The sequence below is a fragment of the Eschrichtius robustus genome, chromosome 3, assembly GCF_028021215.1.
Source record: "Eschrichtius robustus isolate mEscRob2 chromosome 3, mEscRob2.pri, whole genome shotgun sequence".
Taxonomy (NCBI): Eukaryota; Metazoa; Chordata; class Mammalia; order Artiodactyla; family Eschrichtiidae; genus Eschrichtius; species Eschrichtius robustus.
In genome coordinates this window covers 54,554,402-54,579,100 of record NC_090826.1, presented here as the reverse complement: position 1 = coordinate 54,579,100, position 24,699 = coordinate 54,554,402, and the positions used below count along the sequence as shown (strand labels likewise).

The following is a 24,699-nucleotide window of genomic DNA, read 5'->3' as shown; positions in this document are numbered from 1 at the left end:
AATTCGATTCTTTCTGACCCTTCTCTCTCACTATATCCTCTCCTAACCTCAACACACACATACCCACATAAAAGTTACACAAATTTCATTGGTTAATAGCTGTTCCCAGATCATTCCCTATCCTTTCCCACATCTGTACCTTCATGCGCTTCCTCCTGTCTCAAACTCTCCTGTTATATAACCACCTATTCCAAATCTTGCCCAGCTTTCAAAACTTGGCTCTGATTCCACTTGCTTTAAGAAATAGTCTAAAATCTGCCCTCAAAGTAATATCTCCTTTTCCCATACTATCACAGCACTCCATTGTACCTGACAGAACTTAATACCATCTGCTTTATAGCATAATAATTTAAACATGTCTATCACCACTGTTTTCTTCTTTGTATTCCCTCACTGACCACCACAAATAAATTAAATAGTTGTTGAATTAAACTGAAAGATTCTGATTGCTCAGCCTAGTACAAAACAGCACCTGTCAGACACTCAGTAAGTGTTTGCCAAATAAATGAATGTCTTATGTCTCAATCCAATAAATCCTGTTCAAAGCAGGAAAATAATTATCTGCATTTTTAAAAGATCAATTGCAGCAAGAATTAAGTATCTCAAGTAATGAGAAACTTACCAGAGTAAATTTGAATCCTTTGGGAGAGGGGTGAAGTGTCAATTTTATACATGCTGGAAGCAGGCTCAAAAATGTAAAACAAAAGCTAAAAAATTAATAAAAATTAAACATTTGTTTTCTCTAGAAAGGTATATAGCTAAAACAAAGAAACAATTTTTTAATGTAAGGATCACATTACTTATCAACTTAAGTTGATTTCAAATTAAAGTTTTTTATGTATTAATAATAAATTCAAGACCAAATAACATTTTAATAAAATCCATACACTGAAATATGTACACACTTTAATATATACATGATTATATAAAATAGAACAAAATATTATAGAACTAAATATTGTTTATGTTTTTTTAGTATTTAGTATCAATTATGGAAAAGATACAAAGATAGCTAAAAGTCAATTATCAAACACTCAAACAAGAAAACATAACCAGGTATAAAGAGACAATGCTATATTTGTAACACAAACATTCATAAAAGTTACTCACAAGAGAACCTCTTTGGCCCTCAATTTCACAAAAGTTGATTATCTGATTTTCAAGCCCATAGTAAATCAGAAAGAACAAGCTAGAAAGGGAGTGGGAAGCTGCTAGAGCTTCTCCTTGTGATGGTTGATGGGCAAGGAGGAAAAAAGAACTCAACAAGCAGAGCAGTCTGGAGCCACCTAGTACCAAGGCAAACAGTCTTTGAAAGCCCTGAAAACAAGTATTATAATGCAAAACAATAACTAATTTTCCCACTTGCGGTGGCTTTGAGGCTTCAGCTTGACTAGTCTGCTTCCTGTTACGGTGGGCTACAAAGGATACTCTCCAACCAAAAGAACTGGAGGAAAGAGAAAGGCAGCACACACACACACACACACCTCCCAGTTATTCAAACACTAATGTTGGTGCTGCTGTGAAGAGATCTGCAGATGTAATTAAAGTCCCTATTCGATTGATTTTAAGTTATTCAAAAGGGTTCGGCCTTGGGTGGGGCCTGAATCACTTGGAAGCCCTTTAAAAGAAGGCTTAGGCCTTCCCTGAGATCAGACTCCAAACAGCAGTGGGGTCACTACAGCTCTTCCTTCCCTCTAGATAGCCCCTCCTGAATGTCTGTCTTGTGGACTGGCATTCAGTTTGCTTAGCCAGCCCCCCACAACTGTATAAGCCAATTCCTCATAATAAATTCACACACACATACACACACACAGTGATCTCCTACTCATTCTCCTTCTCTGGTCGCCCCTGACTGATACACCTCTGAAAATTATGACTCTTCAAGGTTATGTTAAATCATGTTTAATATACTGTTTAAGGAAGACAGAAGTAGGTAACAATAACTTTCACATAAAATGTTTCAAATAAAAGAGTTCTGTTATACAGAGCAATGAGTTTACATTATGTGGAATATTCACTAATGAAGACCACCTTACTCTCTATGATGCCAGATAAATGAGGTATTGCCATGACACTTTTAGAGTAGCTTACAAAACACTATATACAAACTTGGTGTCTCTTACCTGATCATTATCTGGATGTGATGTGGCAAAATATCCCTGATCTTCAGAAAGACACTGAAGGTGCACCAAATATTGGCTACTTTATCCTTAAAAGAAAGTTGTTAGTTTTACATTCTAGTATAATTAAAAGAAATATTAAACTCCATGAAGTACAGCCCATAATCTCTAAATAGATAAACTTTTGGGTCATGAGAACCGCTTGTTCACAATTTCATAACTAAGTTGATTAAACTCTCTAAGGAACACATACACACACACATTTTTCGCAATAGGAGGTGATCTAGCCAACCATAATTTAGATGCGCCCAAGAAATACTTAATATTTTTCAAAGAGCAGCACATTATTCCTAAATACTGAAGTTATTCATCTTTGGAAATTTTTCTAAGAAATCTTTACTTCCTCTAATGTAGAACACATATTGTTTGACCCATTTTACCACACACCTGAAATCAGAGTAATCTATTAGCTAATCTCCAAAATATACAAACAGCTCATGGAGCTCAATATCAAAAAAACAAACACCCCAATTAAAAAATGGGCGGAAGACCTAAATAGACATTTCACCAAAGAAGACATACAGATGGCCAAGAGGCACATGAAAAGATGCTCAACATCACTAATTATTACAGAAATGCAAATCAAAACTACAGTGAGGTATCACCTCACACCAGTCAGAATGGCCATCATCAAAAAACCTACAAACAGTAAATGCTAGAGAGGGTGTGGAGAAAAGGGACACCTCTTGCACTGTTGGTGGGAATGTAAATTGATACAGCCACTGTGGAGAACAGTATGGAGGTTCCTTAAAAAACTAAAAGTAGGGCTTCCCTGGTGGCGCAGTGGTTAAGAATCCACCTGCTAATGCAGGGGACACGGGTTCGAGCCCTGGTCCAGAAGATCCCACATTAAAAAAAAAAAAAAACTAAAAGTAGAACTACCATATGACCCATCAATCCCACTACTGGGCATATACCCAGAGAAGACCATAATTCAAAAGAACACATGTACCCCAATGTTCATTGCAACACTATTTACAGTAGCCAAGACATGGAAACAACCTAAATATCCAACGACAGATGAATGGATAAAGAAGATACATATATACAATGGAATATTACTCAGCTATAAAAAGGAATGAAATTGGGTCATTTGTAAAGATGTGGATGGACCTAGAGTCTGTCATACAGAGTGAAGTAAGCCAGAAAGAGAAAAACAAATACTGTATATTAACACATATATGTGGAATCTAGAAAAATGGTACACATGAACCTATTTGCAGGGCAGGAATAGAGACATAGACATAGAGAACGGACATGTGGACACAGGTGGGTAAGGGGAGGGTGGGACGAATTGGGAGATTAGGATTGACATATATACACTACCATGTGTAAAACAGATGGCTAGTGGGAATACGCTATAAAGCACAGGAAGCTCAGCTCAGTGCTCTGTGATGACCTAGATGGGTGGGATTGTGGGAAAGAGGTACAAGGGGGAGGGGATATAGGTATACATATAGCTGATTCACTTCACTGTACAACAGAAACTAACACAACATTGTAAAGCAATTATACTCCAATTAAAAATAAATAAATAAATAAAAAGAAAGTAACTATCACCGGCAACTGTACCATCCTACCTCCCTCTGTCGGGCCAATGAAACTGCTCTTCAGATTTTGAGGGCAACAAGTGAATGTAGGTAACCAACAGCACCATCAAAAGTGTATGACACTCATTTTTATAATTATCATGATAAATACCATTTCTGAAATATTGGGTTAGCCAAAAAGTTCATTTAGGTTTTCTGTAAAATATTATGGAAAACCCCGAACAAACTTTTTGGCCAACCCAATAGAAGGCAAGGCAAATAACCAGGCAGCTTACATGGAGAACTAAACTTTTCTTTATATAGGTATTAAGGTTAGAGGATATATAAAGAAGTTAGGAGCACAATTCTCAAAGTACAAATTACAGCTCTGCCATGCAAAAGCTATATGAATCTCTGACCTCAGTTTTCTGATCTGTAAAGTGGGTATAACAGCTACTTCAGCACTATGGTTAAGGATCAAATAAAATTACATGTGAAGTGCCTGGTACCTAGTAAGAAAGTGGTGGTGATATCAATAGTGATTATTTATGATTATCAGTACTATCACTACCATCATCCCCATTGACATACAGGGCACACATTTCTGTTCCTTCACAACACCAAATTCTCTCTTAGTCTCTTTCAAAATGCTGGTTCCATCCTCCCACAGATCCACTGAAAGATACTCTATAGCATTTCATATACTCAAAAAGATATATATGCTTTTCTAATTCTTTTTAAAAGAAATGTTTATTCAAAAGCAAATTATCTATAAATATGTTGTCTCTGTCTAACTTTATTAAAAGACCTTTTTGTTTCCGAAAAATGGTTTGTTTAATTTAATTACTAACTCTAAATCAAATTATCCATGCAATAAAAATTTAACAAGAGTGATTAAGCTGGCATTAAATGAAATGAAATGAATGATTCTCATTAAAAATTACTATGGATGAAAGCTATATACCTCATAAGGAATTAGGAGATCTTTCTGAAGCAAACATGATTATTAGTTTAATAAATAATTTCCTAGGACTAAAAAGAGAATATAAACCAAAAAAACCACAAAGCTGTTACCTTTGTAGCTGCAACTTCTCATGCTGTCTTTCATTATGAACCCTATTTCATTAGAAAAATGTATAACTGAATTATGGATCTCATGATGGCATAAATATTACCTATTTGTACAATGTACTGGAAAATGCCAGATAAGCTATAGCTTATGTACCGGATTAAATAACTGGCAAGGAATGACTGCAGGAGGAGAGCAGCTGAAGTGCTTCTACATGAAATCCCCAAAGGTCACAGGGAAGGTACTGTAACAGAAAGGAGCGAGAGAAAAGTTTTCAAACATGCCTCAAATAATCCACGATCAACTGGAAAGAGTCTTCTTAGAACTTGCAGGGTTTGTTCCCTTTCTGTAAAGAATGGCAGCCAGCAGAGAATGAAGGAAGCCACAACAGTACAAGCCAGTTTAATCAACAACACAAGCCTAGAACAAAAACAAAGGGAACCAGTAAGATAGGGAGAGGTTAGTAATTCTGAGAAATCAATCTGCGTCTCATTACTATAAATATAATAAATGCAAATGTATATTAATGATAAATCTATGCCACCAATACAGGTTTAAGATGAGAGTCTACTTAAATCAGAGTTAAGACATTCACAACTATTAAGATGTGCAATTCCCCAACAAGAAGACTATCACCATCCTTCTTAACATTTAACGTAGATGCCATTCCTATGCAGCTATGAAGAAAAATGTCAAATTGGGATTTATTTCTAATAAGTATATAATGTAATATGCTCTAAAGGGATGAAATCCTACAGCAATGTTCTAACAAGCTAATTCACATTACCTCCAGTAAATATACATCGATCAAAATATTTCTCTAGTTAGGAAGATTTAAAATACAATAATATAGGGCTTCCCTGGTGGCGCAGTGGTTGAGAATCTGCCTGCTAATGCAGGGGACACGGGTTCGAGCCCTGGTCTGGGAAGATCCCACATGCCGCAGAGCACCTGGGCCCGTGAGCCACAATTACTGAGCCTGCGCGTCTGGAGCCTGTGCTCCGCAACAAGAGAGGCCGCAAAAGTGAGAGGCCCGCGCACCGCGATGAAGAGTGGCCTCCGCTTGCCACAACTAGAGAAAGCCCTCGCACAGAAACGAAGGCCCAACACAGCCATAAATAAATAAATTAATTTAAAAAAAAAAAAAAAAAAGGCAGCTTTGAATATCTGGAACTCATTTGGACATAAAAATTTAATTAAAAAAAAATACAATAATATAGAACATGACTTGATCTCTCTTCCCATTTACTCCACAGCCACCAACACATTAATAAGAAATCACCAAAAGGCAAAGGTAAGTATGCCAAATAAATTATCTGAAGTAATTTTTTGAATTCTGTTGTTTAAAAGCCACTCACCCCTTTCCTTTGAGGCCTTTCTTAAAACACTTGCCAAGTAAAAAACAAAAAAATGGCAAGGAATGGTAAAGTTCCATCTGCTTATAATTTATAGCTAAGCAAAACGCCAGGGACCCCAGCAGGTCCCAGTCGTAAGATACTCCAAGAACACCCCACAAGGCAAAGCCGAGACTCACAGAATTATATATGTTCCTGTGTCAAGGAATTATCTCAATAATTAAAAGAGATAGATTTTGCATTTTATAGAACATTTTTCTTATGTGATTTTGTAATAATATATTATAATGAAAACGATTTCTAAATAAAAGCTGAAAGTACTGAATTGATAAACAAATTTGAATTTATATATAGTGGCTTCAAATATATTAAATCTACTACTAAACAGAGCAACTGATTTGTTTAGGTTTAAAAGAGCTCTAAATAGTTAACACATAGCTTTATTTTCTGCTAGGCTATTTCACAATATTACTATAACACATACCAAAATCAATGCTCCAAAAGTTAAAAAAAAACACCAAACTTACTGATACCACTATTTTTCCTCTATAATATGCATCAATAATATAAATTAATATATGTGCTTGATTAGAAACTAATAACACTGTTATATGAAAACAATATCACAACTAGATTTTCAGTTGAAAACGGTGAGCTGAGTACTCATGTTTACCTCCTCTCCTTCCTGAGACCCCCTTAAAATGACAGGGAATTTTTTAAAGCATAAATTCACAGCCATAAAGAGAACAGGAAGATGCATTACAAGAGATGAAGATTTCAACACATTTCTAGAAGATGGAAAGAGGACAGTGAAGTGGCAACAAATAAAATAAACTAGAAGGAGCCACAGCTTAGTGAATGCACAGAGGAAGCTCAGGCTAGCAAGGAGACAATCCACCCTGCAGGCCCCCAGAGAATTCTGGAAACAAACAGGTTGGAGTGCTTGAGTATGTTGAAGAGAAAACAAGAGGATTCACTGAAAATTCCTAGATGGAGATGTCAAATCCCACCTCACTCCTTTGCAAAGATTACCTGGCAGCCAAAACATTTACTACCAGGCAACAAAAGAAGGAATATTTCTCCAAAGAAATGGAATGAACTATCTGGGCAACTAGTGTAGAAGTCAACACTATAGTGCAAATTCCTCCACATTGTGACATTTAAGGATCCCAGAGTACTGGCCAGAATCCTGCCATGTACCCTATAGTGGACCAAATGTATAGAAAGCTCACACACAGCTTTCTCTTCTGCCTTATTCTTAGAATAAATACACCAGGATCAAATAGACATAAAAGGAACACCTATGACAGAAAAAGGACCAAAGTGAAGAGGAGAAAAGACTGACCCTAGGAGAATGGAAATAATTCAGGGAACAGTGGGGGGAAAAAAAGAGTAAACTGAAATTTAAGATATTAAATGCTTAACAGAACAAATGAAATTTAATAGAAGTGTTACTCATAAAGCAAGACAGTCTTCAAAACTGTAAAACAAAATGACAAAGAGATGCTCAAGATGGAGCTGAAAGATCTAATATCTGTCTAATAAGCTCAAGAAAGAAGGGAGAGAATTTAAAAAAATAATTTATGAGAATTTCCCAGAACTGAAGAACATGAGTCTTCAAAATGAATGACCCATAGTGTCCAAAACAACTGTCAAAAATACCTTTGCCCAAACAAATCATTATAAAATTTCAGAGCCTGAAAAGTAACAAACAGGAACAACAAAAGCAGCAGCAGCAGTAACAGATAATAATAGCAATAAATACTTAGGTAGTGCTTAGTACCTCCCAAGTACTGCTTTAAATGCTTTACAAATATGAATTCATTTAATTCTCAAAAAGCTTAAAAAGTAAGGGTTATTATCATCCCCATTTTACAAATGAGGAAAGTAAAGTAAATAGTGGTTAAAAAAAGGTGTCCCAAAAAAAAAAAAAGGTGTCCCTACAAAATGACATAATCCCCAAAGCTTCAAGAGTTTGATTCAAATCACAGAGAAGATACCACTACAAATTTACCAGAATGGTTAAAAGGAAAATAACTGACAACTGGTGAAGGTGAGCACCTGGAACTCCTACACCATTGTCAACGGGAGTATTAACTGGTAGATCATGCTTAAAAACCATATGGGAATATCTAAAATTAAGCAAGTGCACACCCTGTAATTCAGCAATTCCACTCATAAGAAATATATTTACATGTGTACAAAGAGATATTTACAAGAAAGGTCAAAGCAACATAGTCATCATAGCCAAAACCTGGAAACACTCCAATGTCTATCAGTAATAAAATCATGTGTATTCATGCAATGGAATATTATAAAGCAATGAAAGAGAACGAACTACAGCTACATACAACTACACGAATAACTCTCACAAACAGAATGTTGAACCAAAAACACCAAGCACAAAGGAATACCTACTGTGTTGTCTTTTTTATAGAAAGTTCAAAAAAGGGGGAGAACCAAACTATAGTACTAGCAGTCAGTAAGTGGCTATCTTTGAGAAAGGAGGAGGGAGAACTACTTGGGATGCGTACAGGTGTGGTTTTGGATACTGGCAATGTTCTATTTCTCGACATGGATAATAGCCAGTTCATTTACGTTTTGTGTACTTCTCTGTATGAGTGTTAATTTTTCAAAGTAAATATAGTATTAAAAAATCTTGTAAACAACTTTTTTCTTTTCTTTATTATCACTGTTCTTGATATTATCAAACTATCTAAAAGCCATGATCCTATAATGCCAAAAAAAAGGGCTCAATTAGGAAAGAGGACTGAATAAAAAATATGATGGAAGTAACTACCTATTTGAATATCTTTTGCAAGTCCTTTGACAGATACACATTTTAATTTTATAAATAAAACAGATTGGCACCAAAAGGAAAAAATATTAATTAAGCAATCATGGTGTGGATTATTTTTTTTCCTTTGGGACAGATAGTAATATTTAATACATTAGAAGACAAACTGGAGAGCCATGTACAGATTTTATCAACTTTCCTCTATAATTTGTTTATTTGAATGTTCCTTATTTTAGGTATCAAAAATTACACACATAAAATCCACATAGATTTATTCAATTTTAGTTTCCTGAAGCTCCCAGCTACCACTATCTGTTAGAGAAACATTTTGTTTTAAAACTCAAAAACTGGAAGATTGTTTTTGTCAGTGTCAGATAACATTTACAAAAGATAGAAAATGTTTCACCTTTTCAGAATCAGCTCCAACAGCTAATCAGTTACCAACATCCTGTTCCCAATCCAAATAGTTGTGAAAAAACATTGCTACTTTTAATTTGTACTTTACCCTTCAACTAAACACTTGCTGAAGAGATTCTTTTACCATTTTAAAAATAGTTTAAGCAAGAACCCTAGTAAATAAGACATTACTAGATGACAACATTATACAAACTGAGCCTAGATTTCATGATATGCATCTGACTTCATTTCTAAATTAGTAAAGGATACTGAAAGTGTCCATAGTCGATAAGAATAAGGCCTGGATACAGCAATATGCATAATGCATTAGCAATCTGTAAAGAAAATTATTGTGAAATAAGAAAGTAATCTGTTACTTGAATCAAATTGGGTAAAAGTGTAGTTTTATTTAACACAGTAGCAAATGTTCCCCTCTTACCTTCTATTTATCGAAATACTCCATTTTTATAAAGCAACTCTTTAAACACTAAAGTCTTCATGGAGGTAACATAGTATACTTCAGTAAAAAGGAAAAAAATCCCTAAAAGCGGGCTTCCCTGGTGGCGCAGTGGTTGAGAATCTGCCTGCCAATGCAGGGGACACAGGTTCGAGCCCTGGTCTGGGAGGATCCCACATGCCGCGGAGCGACTAGGCCCATGAGCCACAATTGCTGAGTCTGTGCGTCTGGAGCCTGTGCTCCGCAACAAGAGAGGCCGTGACAGTGAGAGCCCGCGCACCGCGATGAAGAGTGGCCCCCACTTGCCACAACTAGAGAAAGCCCTCGCACAGAAACGAAGACCCAACACAGCCATAAATAAATAAATAAATAAATAAAAATTAAAAAAAAAAAAAAATCCCTAAAAGGTGTTTGTCTGAGAAAGCACTTTTAGATATATAAATCAGATAAATTAATCTAATGATTAATCTATATAAAATGACCAAAGAGAATAGTCATGGGACTTCCGTGGTGGCACAGTGTTTAAGAATCGGCCTGCCAATGCAGGGGACACGGATTCGAGCCCTGGTCTGGGAAGATCCCACATGCTGCGGAGCAACTAAGCCCATGCGCCACAACTCCTAAGCTTATGCTCTAGAGCCCACAAGCCACAACTACTGAGCCCGTGAGCCACAACTACTGAGCCTGTGCTCTAGAGCCCACGAGCCACAACTACTGAGCCTGCACACCTAGAGCCCGTGCTCTGCAACAAAGTGAAGCCACCACAATGAGAAGCCCGCACACTGCAACGAAGAGTAGCCCCAGCTCGCCGCAACTAGAGAAAGCCTGCACGCAGCAACGAAGACCCAACGCAGCCAACAAACAATAAATAAATAAAATTCTAACACAAACCATTTGATTTTTTTTAAAAAAAGAGCATATTCGTTAACTGTGAATATGAGAATATATAGCAACTTTTCAAAATGATTTTCAGTTGTCATTCTCACAAGCCAACTCAAAATTCAGATTTACCAGTTAAGCAATAAATTTAGCATGCTGTGCAATTCAGCAGTATATAACTTCTAAAATTCAGTGCATCTTATTACTATATTTGGACATTAAAATAATTACTCTAAGTTAATGTTTCTAAATGAAAATTAATTGACAGAAGATATACTGTTCCCTATTATCTATTCCCAAAAGCATGACTTCCTTAAGCTCTGTATTTAATAGTTAAGGTAATAAAACATTTCAGAGATGAAATGTCAGGTTACTTCAAAACTTACCTTTTTCTTAGTTGAGATTTCTTTTAAACAACAACAGTACAAAACCACTGCAGGTATGTAAATCAGCAAATCAGCAATTAACACTGAAAACACAAGCAAATGATTTTAAGCGTTGAGTCCATCAGGATCTACTATAACCTATTAACAGCCTTCCTCCAACCCCGAGTGGGAATTCTATTAACACGAGGTTCCTACCCACTCTGGACAAGTCCTTTCCACGTTGAGCCCTTTCCATTCCCTTCACCTGTGCCTAATTTCAACTGATACAGTACTACAGAGTCTCTTAATTTTCTCCAACAAATTCACACATTAAATCAATCAGCTGTATCTAAAACCAGTTCTCTCTTTGCTCTGACTTGGACTTAAAAATTAAGAATACTCAAAGCAAGGGAAGGAAACTTTTATTTTCCCCTCAATATCTGTATACTCCAAATTTTCTGATGTGAACAATACCTCAAATGTGGAGATGCATAGGAGAATCTTTGTTAATGTGAATATTTATAAAAATTCATAAATTTTTGCTAATTAATGCCTACAAAGAGCTTGAGAGGCCCAGGTGAGGAGGAAACTGAAAAAAAAGTGGGAAAAAAAATAAAGCAATTCATAATTCTGAATGTTCAGCCCTTTTAGAACAAAGAAAAACTAATATATTAAGTTCTTCAACAGTACAACATAGCTATCCAAAAAGCCTATTTTTTTCTTGTACCACACATATATTTGTGTCCAGAATAAGATAAATGATAGTAAACTGTCAGTGGTAGATGCATGCAATCCTATTTTCAGCTCCAGATGCCACATTTTAGATGACACTGACAAACTGGAACATATTTGAAGGAGCACAACCAGAGGCTTCGAAACCATAATCACATTCAAGAAACTGGTCATCTAAGAAACAGCTAAAGTATTTACGAATGTTTAGCCTCGAGAGGAGATGACTTCAAATGTCTGAAGGGTGTTAGGTATATAAAGGATCGGACTTGTTCTATGTAGCCCAAGGAAACAGAACCTAAAATGACTAGTGAAGGTTCAATATAAGAAGGAAATTTCTAATGATTGGGGCTCTCTGAAAATAGAATATAGTCTCTAAAAGTTGTAAGTTCCCTGCAGATACAGGTGTTGGCTCAGAAGCTAAATATCACGTGGTGAGTATGTGGTTCAAAAAGGATTAAAGCATTAAAGCGTTTGGGAAGAGGGAGTGGTGTGGGAGAGGGAAAGACAGGCAATACAGGTTATCTCTTGGGCCTGATATTCCATGACTGGATGAATAGTAAAGAGAACAAACCCTGACTAGATTTAGACTAATTAAGGAAAAGACCCAGGTTAGCATTAAAGCCTAAGTCTTGTAAAGCTTTTAAAGAAACTTAAGCTTATTACTTTCAACTTTTAAACAGCACACAATAAATGCTCAATAAACATTTGTTGTAAAGATTAATTTAGCAACACTGCACAGCAATACAATATATGACACACAGCTGTAATTCACTGTAAAAGTGAAAGGGATTTATTAAAGCAACAGCCTAAACAAATAAAACTTCAATTTAGAGCTAACCAACTTCAGGTGAGCTATTAATATTAGCCTCACTTTACTAGGCCTCAGTTTCCTCAGCTTAAAATAAGGATAACAACAGTATTTACCTCATTTGGGTGTCCAAATTATTAAGGGAGATAATAGTAAATGTAAAGCACCCAGAATTATTAGTTTCTACTCTTTTGTTTTTTAGCTTACATATACATTTGCTCACATATTATACATATATATACATATTTATAGTTACACAACTATAAAAGTAAGGACAATAATAGAACCTGTCATCAGTTCAAAAAAAATTTTAATCAAATTTTACACTCAATGTCTATTGCTCTTTTACCTGTTGCACGCATGAAGAGCTTATGTGCCTGACTCTCATATCCTCGTGATGTATGGAGAGCAATCCAGTCTGGATTTATAAACTTTGCCCTGCAAATCAAACATATATACATGCACTTTATTCCCCATTACTTTTAGCAATAAGGACATCTGAGGACATATGAATCTATTTTGAGAAGTGGCCATTGCTCCTATAAAGCAATGGAGTTAAGGCTTAAGCTTTACTCTTTGTATTTAACCATGTGAAACTGACTAACGCTATCAGAATCTGCCATGCTTATCTTCCAACAAACCCATGTAGTGTGTTAACTAAAAGCCCTACCTTCATGATTCTTCCAGTGTGAAAACAATCTGATGTCACATTTCATTTATTAAACAGATACTTTGTAAAGAGCAATACACTAATATTGACAAGAGGATCACAGTTTTATAATTTATAATCTTTTCAGTTATCATAATAGGCTATAATAAATAGCTATTAATCGTAAATCATTGCATAAAACTGAACATAATTATTAAAGATAAATTAAGTTTTCAATCATATTACATTCTCCAGAACACTGCAAAGTATATTTGATTATCCTGAAGTTCGGAAACTTATTTTTAATCCAGGAAGCTAATTTTTACAAAATATGAAATAGAACCAATAAAATGAGGTCAGAAGATAATGTGAAGAAGTTCCTCAAATTTCTGCTGATACACTTCAAATCTGAAATGGAATACCAGGACAGAGTAGAACTGGTTCTCCACTAAATAGAAGCACCTAATCTTCTATAAACCATTCCATTTCTGTAAAAGAAAAAGGAATTCCAATCCTGATCTTAAATCATAAGTGAAACACTATGGTACTTCTAGTTTCTTACTTGACAGGTTAGTCAGAAAACCATTTAGACCTTTATTTCTCATTTACTTTGGGCCATTCCAGGAAAAAAGCTTTTCTATGCACAACTAACCGTATTAGATATATTTCTCAGTAATCCATGTGTAATTGGTAACATCTCTACTTCAAAACAAAGCTAGATTTTTGCATCTCTTTCTAGACTTTCCTCCAAAAAAATTATGAAAATAGTGAAACTCTGATAAACTTTCCTACAATCCAATTATAAAGGTATGGTGCTCTACAAACCATAATACAATAGTAGCTACAAACGAGCTCTCCTCTATTCAACAAACTCTTCCTTACTACATCTGCTAAGGGCATAAATATTTAAAGTTATGTCAAGGAAGAAAAACTTACACATATGCACATAAAAGACTATGGTAAGCTGTAAGAGGTGGATAGTCCAATCCCCAATACTGTAAGTTGTTATCACTGCCGTTAAAATACCTGAAGAAAAAGGAAAAAGAAAGCGCCATTCCAACAATCAATATTCAAGAAATACTTATATTTAACGTCTCACTTCATTTAACTTAATTAACATGAAAAAATGTTACACAAGGTTAAAAAAAAAATTCATCTAAACTTTTCTCCCCCCTCCTAAAAATTTTTGTGAACTCACAATTAAAAGTTGTTATTGAGTAGTGTGACTAAATAATTTATTGTCTAAACCAAGGTACTCTTAAGAGTGAAAGAACCTATAAATAATTAAGCCATAACAACAGAGGCAAACCAAGATTCTCACAGGCAAACCGAATTTGTTATCACTCTACTATTAGTAAACTTAATGACCAACACTTATACAAAAGAAAATATGCAACAAAAAGAGAATTTGCTTCTGACAGTCTAAAAAATTAAAGAAACAATACGAAATCACAATTTAAATAAATAAAAAATGAATGTCAAAGACTACATAAAGATTTGGTTTACAAAGAAAGAAATATTGCATGAAACAGGTATACTTTTATTAATAACACTTTAAACACAATTCAACCAACATGTAACGAGAGCCTATTACATGCAAAACTCTGTGAATTAAGGAAGAAAACTAGATCTAATGTTCATAACTTAACAGGCTCCTCTAACTGGTCAGAATGGGAAGGAACGAAATTATATTCAAGAGTGTTATCATTAACTTCAAAATGTAATTTTTTCTAACATATCATGGGTATTTTTGCTTTTTACAAAAAAATACTATAATTTAAAATAGTTCCAGGACTTCCCTGGTGGCACAGTGGTTAAGAATCCGCCTGCCAATGCAGGGGACACGGGTTCGAGCCCTGGTCCGGGAAGATCCCACATGCCAGAGAGCAACTAAGCCCGTGTGCCACAACTACTGAGCCTGCACTCTAGAGCCCACGAGCCACAACTACTGAGCCTGCGTGCCACAACTACTGAAGCCTGCACGCCTAGAGACCGTGCTCTGCAACAAGAGAAGCCACTGCAATCATAAGCCCACACACTGCAACGGAGAGAAGCCCTCGCCCACTACAACTAGAGAAAGCCCGTGCACAGCAACGAAGACCCAACACAGCCAAACAAAAATTTTTTTAATAATAAATAAATAAAATTTAAAAATAAATAAATAAAATAGTTCCAAACTTAAAAGTTTCAAGAACAGTTCAAAGAGCTTCTGTACATCAAATGTAAAAATTGATTTAACAAAAGACACCATAAGAAAAATTCAAAGACAAGAACAAACAGGAAGAAGATATTTATACATATATAATATACACACATATATATATATACACATATATACATATACACACACCAAAAACTGATTAAAATATAGAATACTATTGTATACTGTTGAATACTGTGGCAGATAGACTTTAAGGTCATCCCCATGAACCCATCTCCTGGTGTTCCTGCCTTAAGTGTGTACAATCAATCCCCACCCCTCAAGTGTGGGCAAGACCTGTGACTTGCTTGTAAACAACAAAATACGACAAAGGTGATAGGATGGTCACGCCTGTGCTTATGTTTTATGTATATGTAAGATTCCATCTTGCTGGCTAAGCTACAGAGGCTCCCTTTCACTGACTTGGAAGAATCAAGCTGTCACGTTTTAGTAAGTGGGCATACTGGAGAAGCCACATGGCAAGAAACTGCAAGTAGACCCTAGGAAATAAGGGTAGCTACCAACAAGAAACCAAAGCCCTTAGTCTTGTAAATGCAAGGAAATTATTTCTGCCAATAACTTGAGGGAACTTGGAAACGGTTCCTTCCCCAGTTGAGCCTCTGATTAGACTGCAGCCTCAGATGACAACTGGACTGCAACCTCCTGAGACCCTCTCCCTGATCATAATATTGAACTAAGCTGTGCCCAGACTTCTAACCTAAAGAAACTACAATAATCAATGTGTGTTTAAGTAAGTACCATTTATGGTCACTTGTTAACACAGCATAGAAAATTAATGTAATTGTTTATTTTAAAATCATATAAATCATTACAAAAAAGATCAGCAATCCATCAGAAACATGGGGGAAATATATAAATATGCAAATTTGAGAAAAAATATGATGGTCAGTAAATATATTAAAAGATACTCAACAACACAAGTACTCAAGGAAATGGAAATTTTAGAAGTCTGGTGTTAGTTGTTATTATTAAATATTGGTAAGGGTATATGGAAAGAGATATTCTTGTGTTGCTATCCATTAAAACTGGCTACTTTAGAGATTCCACTTCTAGGAATCTACCTAGGAAAAACATGTACACATGTACACAGGAGAAATGTACTTTATTTAATCATTCACCTACTAAAAGATATTTAGAGTGTTTCAGGCTTCTCATAATTATAAACAATGCTGAAATAAAGTCATTCCCACAATTCCTGACTTATAAACCTGTGATTTTTTTTAAAAAGCAACATGCTCAGGGTAGGTGGACTCTTCTCCTAGCCCTGGTATAAACCATGCCTGCACTGAGCCAGGTGTTTCTTTCTATTAATGATTGCTTTAAGGGTAGGAAAGATGTCGCTCCTGAACAAAAAGAGAGGTAAAAAATAAGGTATTCCTATTATTCCTGCCTTGAATATGGTTGTACAAAGTCACACTGCTGGTAGCCCTGGCAGATCTATTGATCATGGGATGAAAAGCCTCAGGATGAAAAGCCAACATGCTAAGAAGAATGAATGAAAGGGAAGAAAAATGGAAAAGCCTGAGTCCTTGATTGCTATTATTATTTTTTAAATATTTATTTATTTATTTGGCTGTGCTGGGTCTTAGCTGCAGCATACAGGATCTTCGTTGAGGCATGTGGGCTCTAGTTCCCTGACCAGGGGTCGAACCCAGGCCCCCTGCATTGGGAGTGCGGAGTCTTGACCATTGGACCACCAGGGAAGTCCCTTGATTGCTATCATTGAGCCAGTTTACCAGCCCTGCAAAGACCTACTTATTGAGACAATTATTTTATTGCTTAAACTACTATTACTTAGGTTTTCTACTACTTGATGCCAAAAGTACTCCTGACTTCACACATAAGGAACTGTCATTATAAAATTAAAGAAAAAATGTTCAATTTTCCTCTATTACTTACAACTATGTATATTGAAATGGAATAAATGTTTAAATTTAGAATTATAAAACTGACTTTTTTTTTTACAAATTTATTTATTTATTTATTTTTGGCTGCATTGGGTCTTCATTGCGGTGCGCGGGCTTCTCACTGCAGTGGCTTCTCTTGTTGTGGAGCACAGGCTCTAGCCACGTGGGCTTCAGTAGTTGTGGCACGCGGGCTCAGTAGTTGTGGCTCTCAGGCTCTAGAGTGCAGGCTCAATAGTTGTGGTGCGTGGGCTTAGTTGCTCCGCAGCATGTGGGATCTTCCCGGACCAGGGCTCGAACCTGTGTCCCCTGCGTTGGCAGGCGGATTCTTAACCACTGCACCACCAGGGAAGTCCCAAAACTGACATTTTTAAAGTTTACCTCATAGATCCTGATTTCACATTTTAGACAACTTTGTCACTTGAAAGTTTTGACTACACTACAGCTAACTTTCTAGATGAAGACAGAAAGATTTCACTCTTGGAAAAAAAATTTTTTTTAATATTTATTTATTTATTTGGCTGCGCGGCATTTTAAGTTGCCGCATGCGGTATCTTTAGTTGTGGCATGCAGGATTTTTAGTTGCGGCATGTGGGCTCTTAGTTGCATCACGTGGGATCTAGTTCCCTGACCAGGGATTGAACCAGGGGCCCCCTGCACTGGGAGCGCAGAGTCTTAACCACTGGACCACCAGGGAAGTCCCCACTCTTGGAAAACTGAAGTTAAAAAATGAGAAACCATTCCTCAGCCACATTGCTAGGTAACAATAATGGCAAACTAATCAAATTTTACAAAATTAGCCAAAAAATTCAGAATATTAGAAATGTTATTTCCAATATAGATTTATATCCACTGTTGATAATAGTGAACCTGTCCCAAGGATATATTTTCTCTTTTATAAACTGTGCCATTGAGATATATCTTTTTCAATGATAGTCATTATGAATCATATAGCAATGAACTTCAAACTAGGGGAAAAAAAAGAAATCACACCATTTAAACATTAGAACTCGGCACTTTCACTGCCATGGCCTAGGTTCAGTCCCGGGTCAGGGAACTAAGACCCCACAAGTTGCGCAGTGAGGTCAAATAAATAAATAAACAAACATGCACACACCTATTAAAAAAAAAGAACAGTATCAAATATTTAGCTGACCTCTATTTTAAATACTCCAAACTTGGACTAGGGTACAGCCAACCTATTAATAGAGAGTTCAATATGAAGTTCTTGTATGTAACTCTCTCAGAAAGGAGTTATATAAAAGCAGTGACCAAAGCAATCAACAGAACAATATAAACAGTTTGCATAGCCAGGTTTAATCAAGTAATCTACCAGGCATCTAATAAGTAAAATAATACTGTCATCAATTGTTATCAGAATGTGTTCAACAAAAATGACAGTGCATGGATTTCTGTGAGATATAACTACAGCTAACATTTATTGAGAACTCATTACACTTCAGGCACTGGTCTAAAGTGCTTTAAATGAATCATTTTATTCAATCCTCACAATAACCCAGTGAAATATGTATTCTATTATTTCCATTCTATGAGTGATAAAACTGTGGCAGATATAGTTAAATAACTTGCAAAAGCTCACACTGCTAGTAAAGAGTACAAGCCTTGATCTGAAGTCTGGCAGTTTGACTCTAGCCCTACACTCTTCACAACTAAGCTACTGCTTGTTTTTCATCTCATATGTTCCCTACAGGAGAAACTTTGCGAAACCTCCACAAGAAATACTCTTAGTCCATAAACTTCCACAGTTTATGTCCTGAGGAGCTTCCACGGCATACAGTGTCCTATCCTCAAAGTTCCAGTTCAGTACCATATTCCAGCTGGTAACTAAATATATGGGTAACTTTCAGGAGGATGAAAGTTCAAAATGAGCCAACAATATGCAGGGTAATATATGTGACATCAGTATACAGGAAGATGAGGATTCTGAAGATGAAGAAATAGCATATTTTCCTTTTAAGTGTCTTCAAATAATCTACATTAACTGACCGATAAACAATAAAATCAAGTTAAAATTATCCATACCATTGTTTGATCGGTAAATTAATAGTAATCTCTTGCCAGTGTCTCTGAGCTTCATAATCACCAAACATAGGGGGCTTTCCAGCACCTAAGATGAAAGGTAAAAAAAGCAAAATAAAAATACACTTTAGTATATCAGTGATTTTATTTCCTTATGAAATAAAATCCTTTTGAAAATTTCCTTATGAAAATTTTCTAAATTATAGAGATAGTATAGGAGGAGGAAAAGAACACAGAAGTTACCCAAAAAGTCAGAGAGATGAGGTCTGAATCCTGGCACTGCTAGCACACTGAGTGACTGTTAACCCTGAGCAAATGACTTAACCTCCCTAAGCCTCAGTACATTAAAAACAGAATCAATACTGTCACCTCAAGGACTGCTGGAATAAAGAAAATAATGAACATAAAATAACCTGTATAGTACCTGGCACACATAAACATTCAATAAATATTGTTAACATTAATTAGTTATTAACATTAGTTTTTTGTGTTTTTTTTGGCCATGCCGCGTGGCATGTGGGATCTTAGTTCCCCAACCAGGGATCAGACCTGCACCCCCTGCATTGGAAGCATGGAGTCTTAACCACTGGACCACCAGGGAAGTCCCTTAATTAGTTTTTAATTAATTAGTTGATAATACTAATCATAAGATATCCAAGTTTATTTTTACTTCATGAGAAAGACTGTCAACTATACTGTCCAATAAGTATCATAAAACAATAATAATAACAAATGTCTATATTTTACCAAAGGCTTTTAGAAACTAAATGTAAATAACTTCAGGTCAAGTATAGAACCAAAAACGGACTATATATTGCAAAGACATTGGTTAGGTCAGGCTTTGATGTCAAATGAGTTTTATAAAAACTGCCACTTTATAGTTTTTTTTTACTTCAAAATTGCAAATAAGGGAAAATGGATCTTTAATAACTAACAATTGACAGTGTCTACTACATGCCAAATACAACAATGGAGCAGGTATTATTATCATCCCCACTTGACAGCTAGCAAAACAGAGGCAATGGTCACCCAGGTAATGAATAGCAGAGTCTGGACTGGAATCCAGGCAGACTGGCTCCATAATCCATGTTCTTGGCTCCTACTGTGTATTGCCTCACAACTTGGTTAAGGTAGGTTGTTAACCTTAAATCATTTTAAATGATATAAAGGTAATTCCATTTAGTAAATAGTAAACAACCACTATTTAGCTAACAGTTGACTACAAAACTGTGAGAAGGCCCAAATAGGTACAGTACAGACACAGGTTTCTTAATCAGCAAGTGAAAATCACATACAGTCAAATATATTCATTAATCCATTGGGAAGGTGTGCCACATTGGTGAATGATATGTTATCAATCACTGAACTCTAACCCAGACGTTCTCCAGCTTTGGAACACTACATTAAGTAGATTTTTTGCATTTAACAGCTGTGTTATACCACTATTCTTTAAATGCTAGCATCTCCACCCAAGGAGATACTCCCAGTATGAGATAATCATGGGAAAAGCAGATTAACATCTCCAAAGCATATACACGTTGAGTGATTGCCGTAAAAAAATTACCCACAGTACAGGCACATGTATACACACAAACAAACCTACCCCTGTCTCTCTCTTAGAAAGTACCGTATCTTATTCATTTTTGCATTCTCAGGATATAATTGCACCTAGCAGATTCTCAGTGAATGATGATGTAGGAAGGATGTCAATATTATCAGTATGATATAGCAAGGATTTTAAGTTCAAAAAGATTTGAATTTTTGAGTCCCTTATTTTCCACTTACTGAATGTGCAACACTAAGCAGTTTGTGATGGCAGACCAATTAATTATGCGAAGGCTACTTTAACACAATGCCCATATACTGTTCTTGTCTCAAAACATCTTTAAGTTACTATCTGGCATTTTGAAATTCCAAGCCTCTGCTCATGCTGCTTACTTCCTCTCCCTATTCATACACCTCTTTTATCAACTCGTATCCAACCTTTAAGAACAATCCCAACTGCCAAATTCTCCACAAAACCTTCCCTTATAAATTAAAAACATACTGATCATTAATTATTGACTTCTTAGAACTAATATTTATTAAGGGCAAACTATAAACATCATACTTATATATATTATTTTATTATTCATTACAGTAAGTCTAACAAGCAAGTGTTGAAATACTTATTTTCTTCATATTAGGCTAGGGATTGTCAGAGTGATTAAGGAAAAAGAATTATTAGCAACTGCAGTAGTGAAAACTTTATTCAGTACTTAAGAGCAAAATAAAATGTCAAGAGCTTTAGATGTAACTCATGTGATCTGCAACCTATGATTTTACCAGCATTTTACTGATGAGGAGACTGAGACTGAAATTTTAAAATAACTTGCCCAGTGTCACACAGCCAATAAGACACAGCTAGTAACATTCAAACCCACCGGCGTTTAATCTCAATACCTGTGTCCTTGTCAGAGAGTAAACAGTAGAGCCATGATTTGAATAGGAAATAGAAGACAATAGCCATAACAAAAAATAAATACCAAACTTGAAGTATATCAGTTGTTTAGTGAATTGAAAACCCATTACCACAGTATCTCAGAGCTATATCTCCTCCTTCTGTTTAATAAACAGCATATGAAAAAACGTAGAAATCAAAATAGGCAAGTCAAGTAGATTTTAAAAAGGAAAAAAAAAATTATTGACTTCTCATAATACTTATATTTTCAGTATCATATATTTTGTCACATGATTATACTATTTTCTAATAGCTACCCAAATAAGAATTTTAATTCCAGTGGACATAGAATGTGATTTTTCCAGAGTTCACAGGAAACATATTGCTAGGCATATAGTACACACTTTCAGTTAAAACTTGCTCAGTTAACTGAACAGGAGGGGGAGATTAACTTACAATTTTTTTAAAGAAGGAAAATAATTTCCCACTGAATTAACTGCATCTTTACGTGTGCACTTTATAGATGTGTGTGTGCTGTGGGGGCAGTTTCTCTTTTTGGTGATACAGCTGCTGTCTACAGGAAGAAAGGAATTGATTTTTATTTTTTTTCTTTTGCTTTTGTTTGCTTGTTTTTGGCCCACTGGGATAATACCTATAGAGGGGGCACAGGAAACTACTTAAGTCATAGAGGATCTTAAGTAGTTTCCTACACCTGAAAAAATCCAGCTATCTAGATTTTCTGAAATTGCTCTAGACTTGGGGTCAGTGTGGAAGAATTTATTACCATTCTCTAACAAACAGAAGAATGGATAATGACTCTCTTCAGGGTTGAGAAACAAGTTTCTATCCAGAGTCTGACCTACTTCAATAAATTCAGCTGACACTGGCTATGAAGTTAGTACTTAAGTTTTTAAAACTGCTAAAGTGCCCTTAAAGCAACCCAGAAGAGCAACCCAACTGTACCTATGGGAGCTTCACTTGGGAAGGGCAAAATGGATTCCTTCTACTGTGACTAATTCTACAAATTCATTTACATGAGATTCAGAATTACGTAAAGAAAACGTATTAATGTACATTTACAAAGCTTCAATTTTGTCTCATTCTTAGGAAAATGGGCTTAAGCACCACTTAAATGTTCATTTTATTAATTGCTGAACTATTCAGAATTATGTTAGAATTTAAAAAACAAGTAGTTTCTTTGATAACAATACACACTAATTGCCTTTACATTGAAACTTTAAACATTCTAAGGGAAGAGAATTTGGTTAAAATTTTCCATAATAATCCCCCTTTTATATATCCTTAGTGAGTGAGAAGAAACATTACAAATAACAATGGGTAAGCTGAGAGAAACTATACAGTATGTGCATTTCCAAAGAAGAAATAACGGACTAATACTAAGCAAGCTCACCTGAGCTTCCTCACTCCAGTGCTTCCTAATTACAATCTTAAAACAAGAAAAACAAAAAGCAAACTAAAATAAGCATGTTAAAAACAAATTATAACCAAAATAAGTATTTTAATAATAGAGGGAAAAAAATCTCAACGGAATCACAGATGTTACACTCATTCAGTAATCCTCCCAGCCTCCTATGATATAGAAGTTCGTCACACGTGAACACTAAATGTCACACTGTTTACGATGGAGTTGAGAACTCTGACAGAATCACCATTTTTCTTAGTATTTAGCATTTTTATTTTTCTCATCTGAAAAATGACAAAAATATATAACCACCACCTACAAAAGATGCTACAAATATTTTAATATGCAATAACAATACTCTTCTTACATAGTAATCTAAAAATACTCTTGTTCTGTTGACTTTCTTAGAAGACAATTTAAGAGTAAGGTTTAACTTTTTTGTTTTTGAAGTATACTTGATCTACAATGCGGTGTTAGTTTCAGGTATACAGCAAAGTGATCCAGTTATACATACATATATATCTATTCTTTTTAAAATTCTTTTCCCTTATAGATTATTACAAGATATTTAGTATAGTTCCCTGTGCTATACAGTAGGTCCTTGTTGGTTATCTATTTTATATATATATAGTAGTGTGTATATGTTAATCCCAAACTCCTAATTTATCCCTCCTCTCCCTTTCCCCTTTGGTAACCATAAATTTGTTTTCTACGTCTGTGAGTCTATTTCTGTTTTAGAAGTAAGTTCATTTGTACCATATTTTTTAGATTCCACATACAAGTGATATCATGATATTTGTCTGTCAGGCTTACTTCACTTAGTACGATAATCTCTAGGTCCATCCATATTGCTGTAAACAGCATTATTTCATTCTTTTTTATGACTGAGTAATAGTCTATTGTACATATTCTTTTTTTTTTTTTTTTTTAATAATTCTTTATTTATTTATTTTTGGCTGCGTTGGGTCTTCGTTTTTGTGCGAGGGCTTTCTCCAGTTGCGGCGAGCGGGGGCCACTCTTCATCGCGGTGCGCGGGCCTCTCACTATCGCGGCCTCTCTTGCTGCGGAGCACAGGCTCCAGACGCGCAGGCTCAGTAGTTGTGGCTCACGGGCCTAGCTGCTCCGCGGCATGTGGGATCTTCCCAGACCAGGGCTCGAACCCGTGTCCCCTGCATTGGCAGGCGGATTCTTAACCACTGCGCCACCAGGGAAGCCCTATTGTACATATTCTTTAACCATTCATCTGTCAATGGACATTTAGGTTCCTTCCATTGTATATACTGCTGCAATGAACACTGGGGTGCATGCATCTTTTCAAATTATAGGTTTCACCAGATATATGCCCAGGAGTGGGATCGCTGGATCATACAGTAACTCTATTTTTAGTTTTTTAAGTTAACTCCATACTGTTAAGAGTAAGGTCTAAAATAAGTAAGAGGACTTTCCTGGTGGCGC

General features: G+C 35.7%; 1 protein-coding gene across 3 annotated transcripts in view; it reads right to left on the bottom strand.

Annotated features, from left to right (window-relative positions):
- The window catches only part of ALG6 (ALG6 alpha-1,3-glucosyltransferase), a 60,077-nt gene that overhangs the window by 20,002 nt on the left and 15,376 nt on the right, over positions 1–24,699 (bottom strand). For 2 of the 3 annotated variants that reach the window (XM_068540024.1, XM_068540025.1), the window contains exons 3-11: positions 19,385–19,469; positions 14,153–14,242; positions 12,917–13,005; positions 11,049–11,131; positions 9,597–9,661; positions 6,137–6,322; positions 5,063–5,198; positions 2,124–2,209; positions 623–707 (exon numbers count right to left, since the gene is read on the bottom strand). In XM_068540024.1, coding sequence (XP_068396125.1) covers positions 623–707; positions 2,124–2,209; positions 5,063–5,198; positions 6,137–6,322; positions 9,597–9,661; positions 11,049–11,131; positions 12,917–13,005; positions 14,153–14,242; positions 19,385–19,469 — 905 coding nt within the window. The remainder of the gene's footprint in view (positions 1–622; positions 708–2,123; positions 2,210–5,062; positions 5,199–6,136; positions 6,323–9,596; positions 9,662–11,048; positions 11,132–12,916; positions 13,006–14,152; positions 14,243–19,384; positions 19,470–24,699) is intronic. The other variant, XM_068540026.1, reaches the window with a different exon arrangement.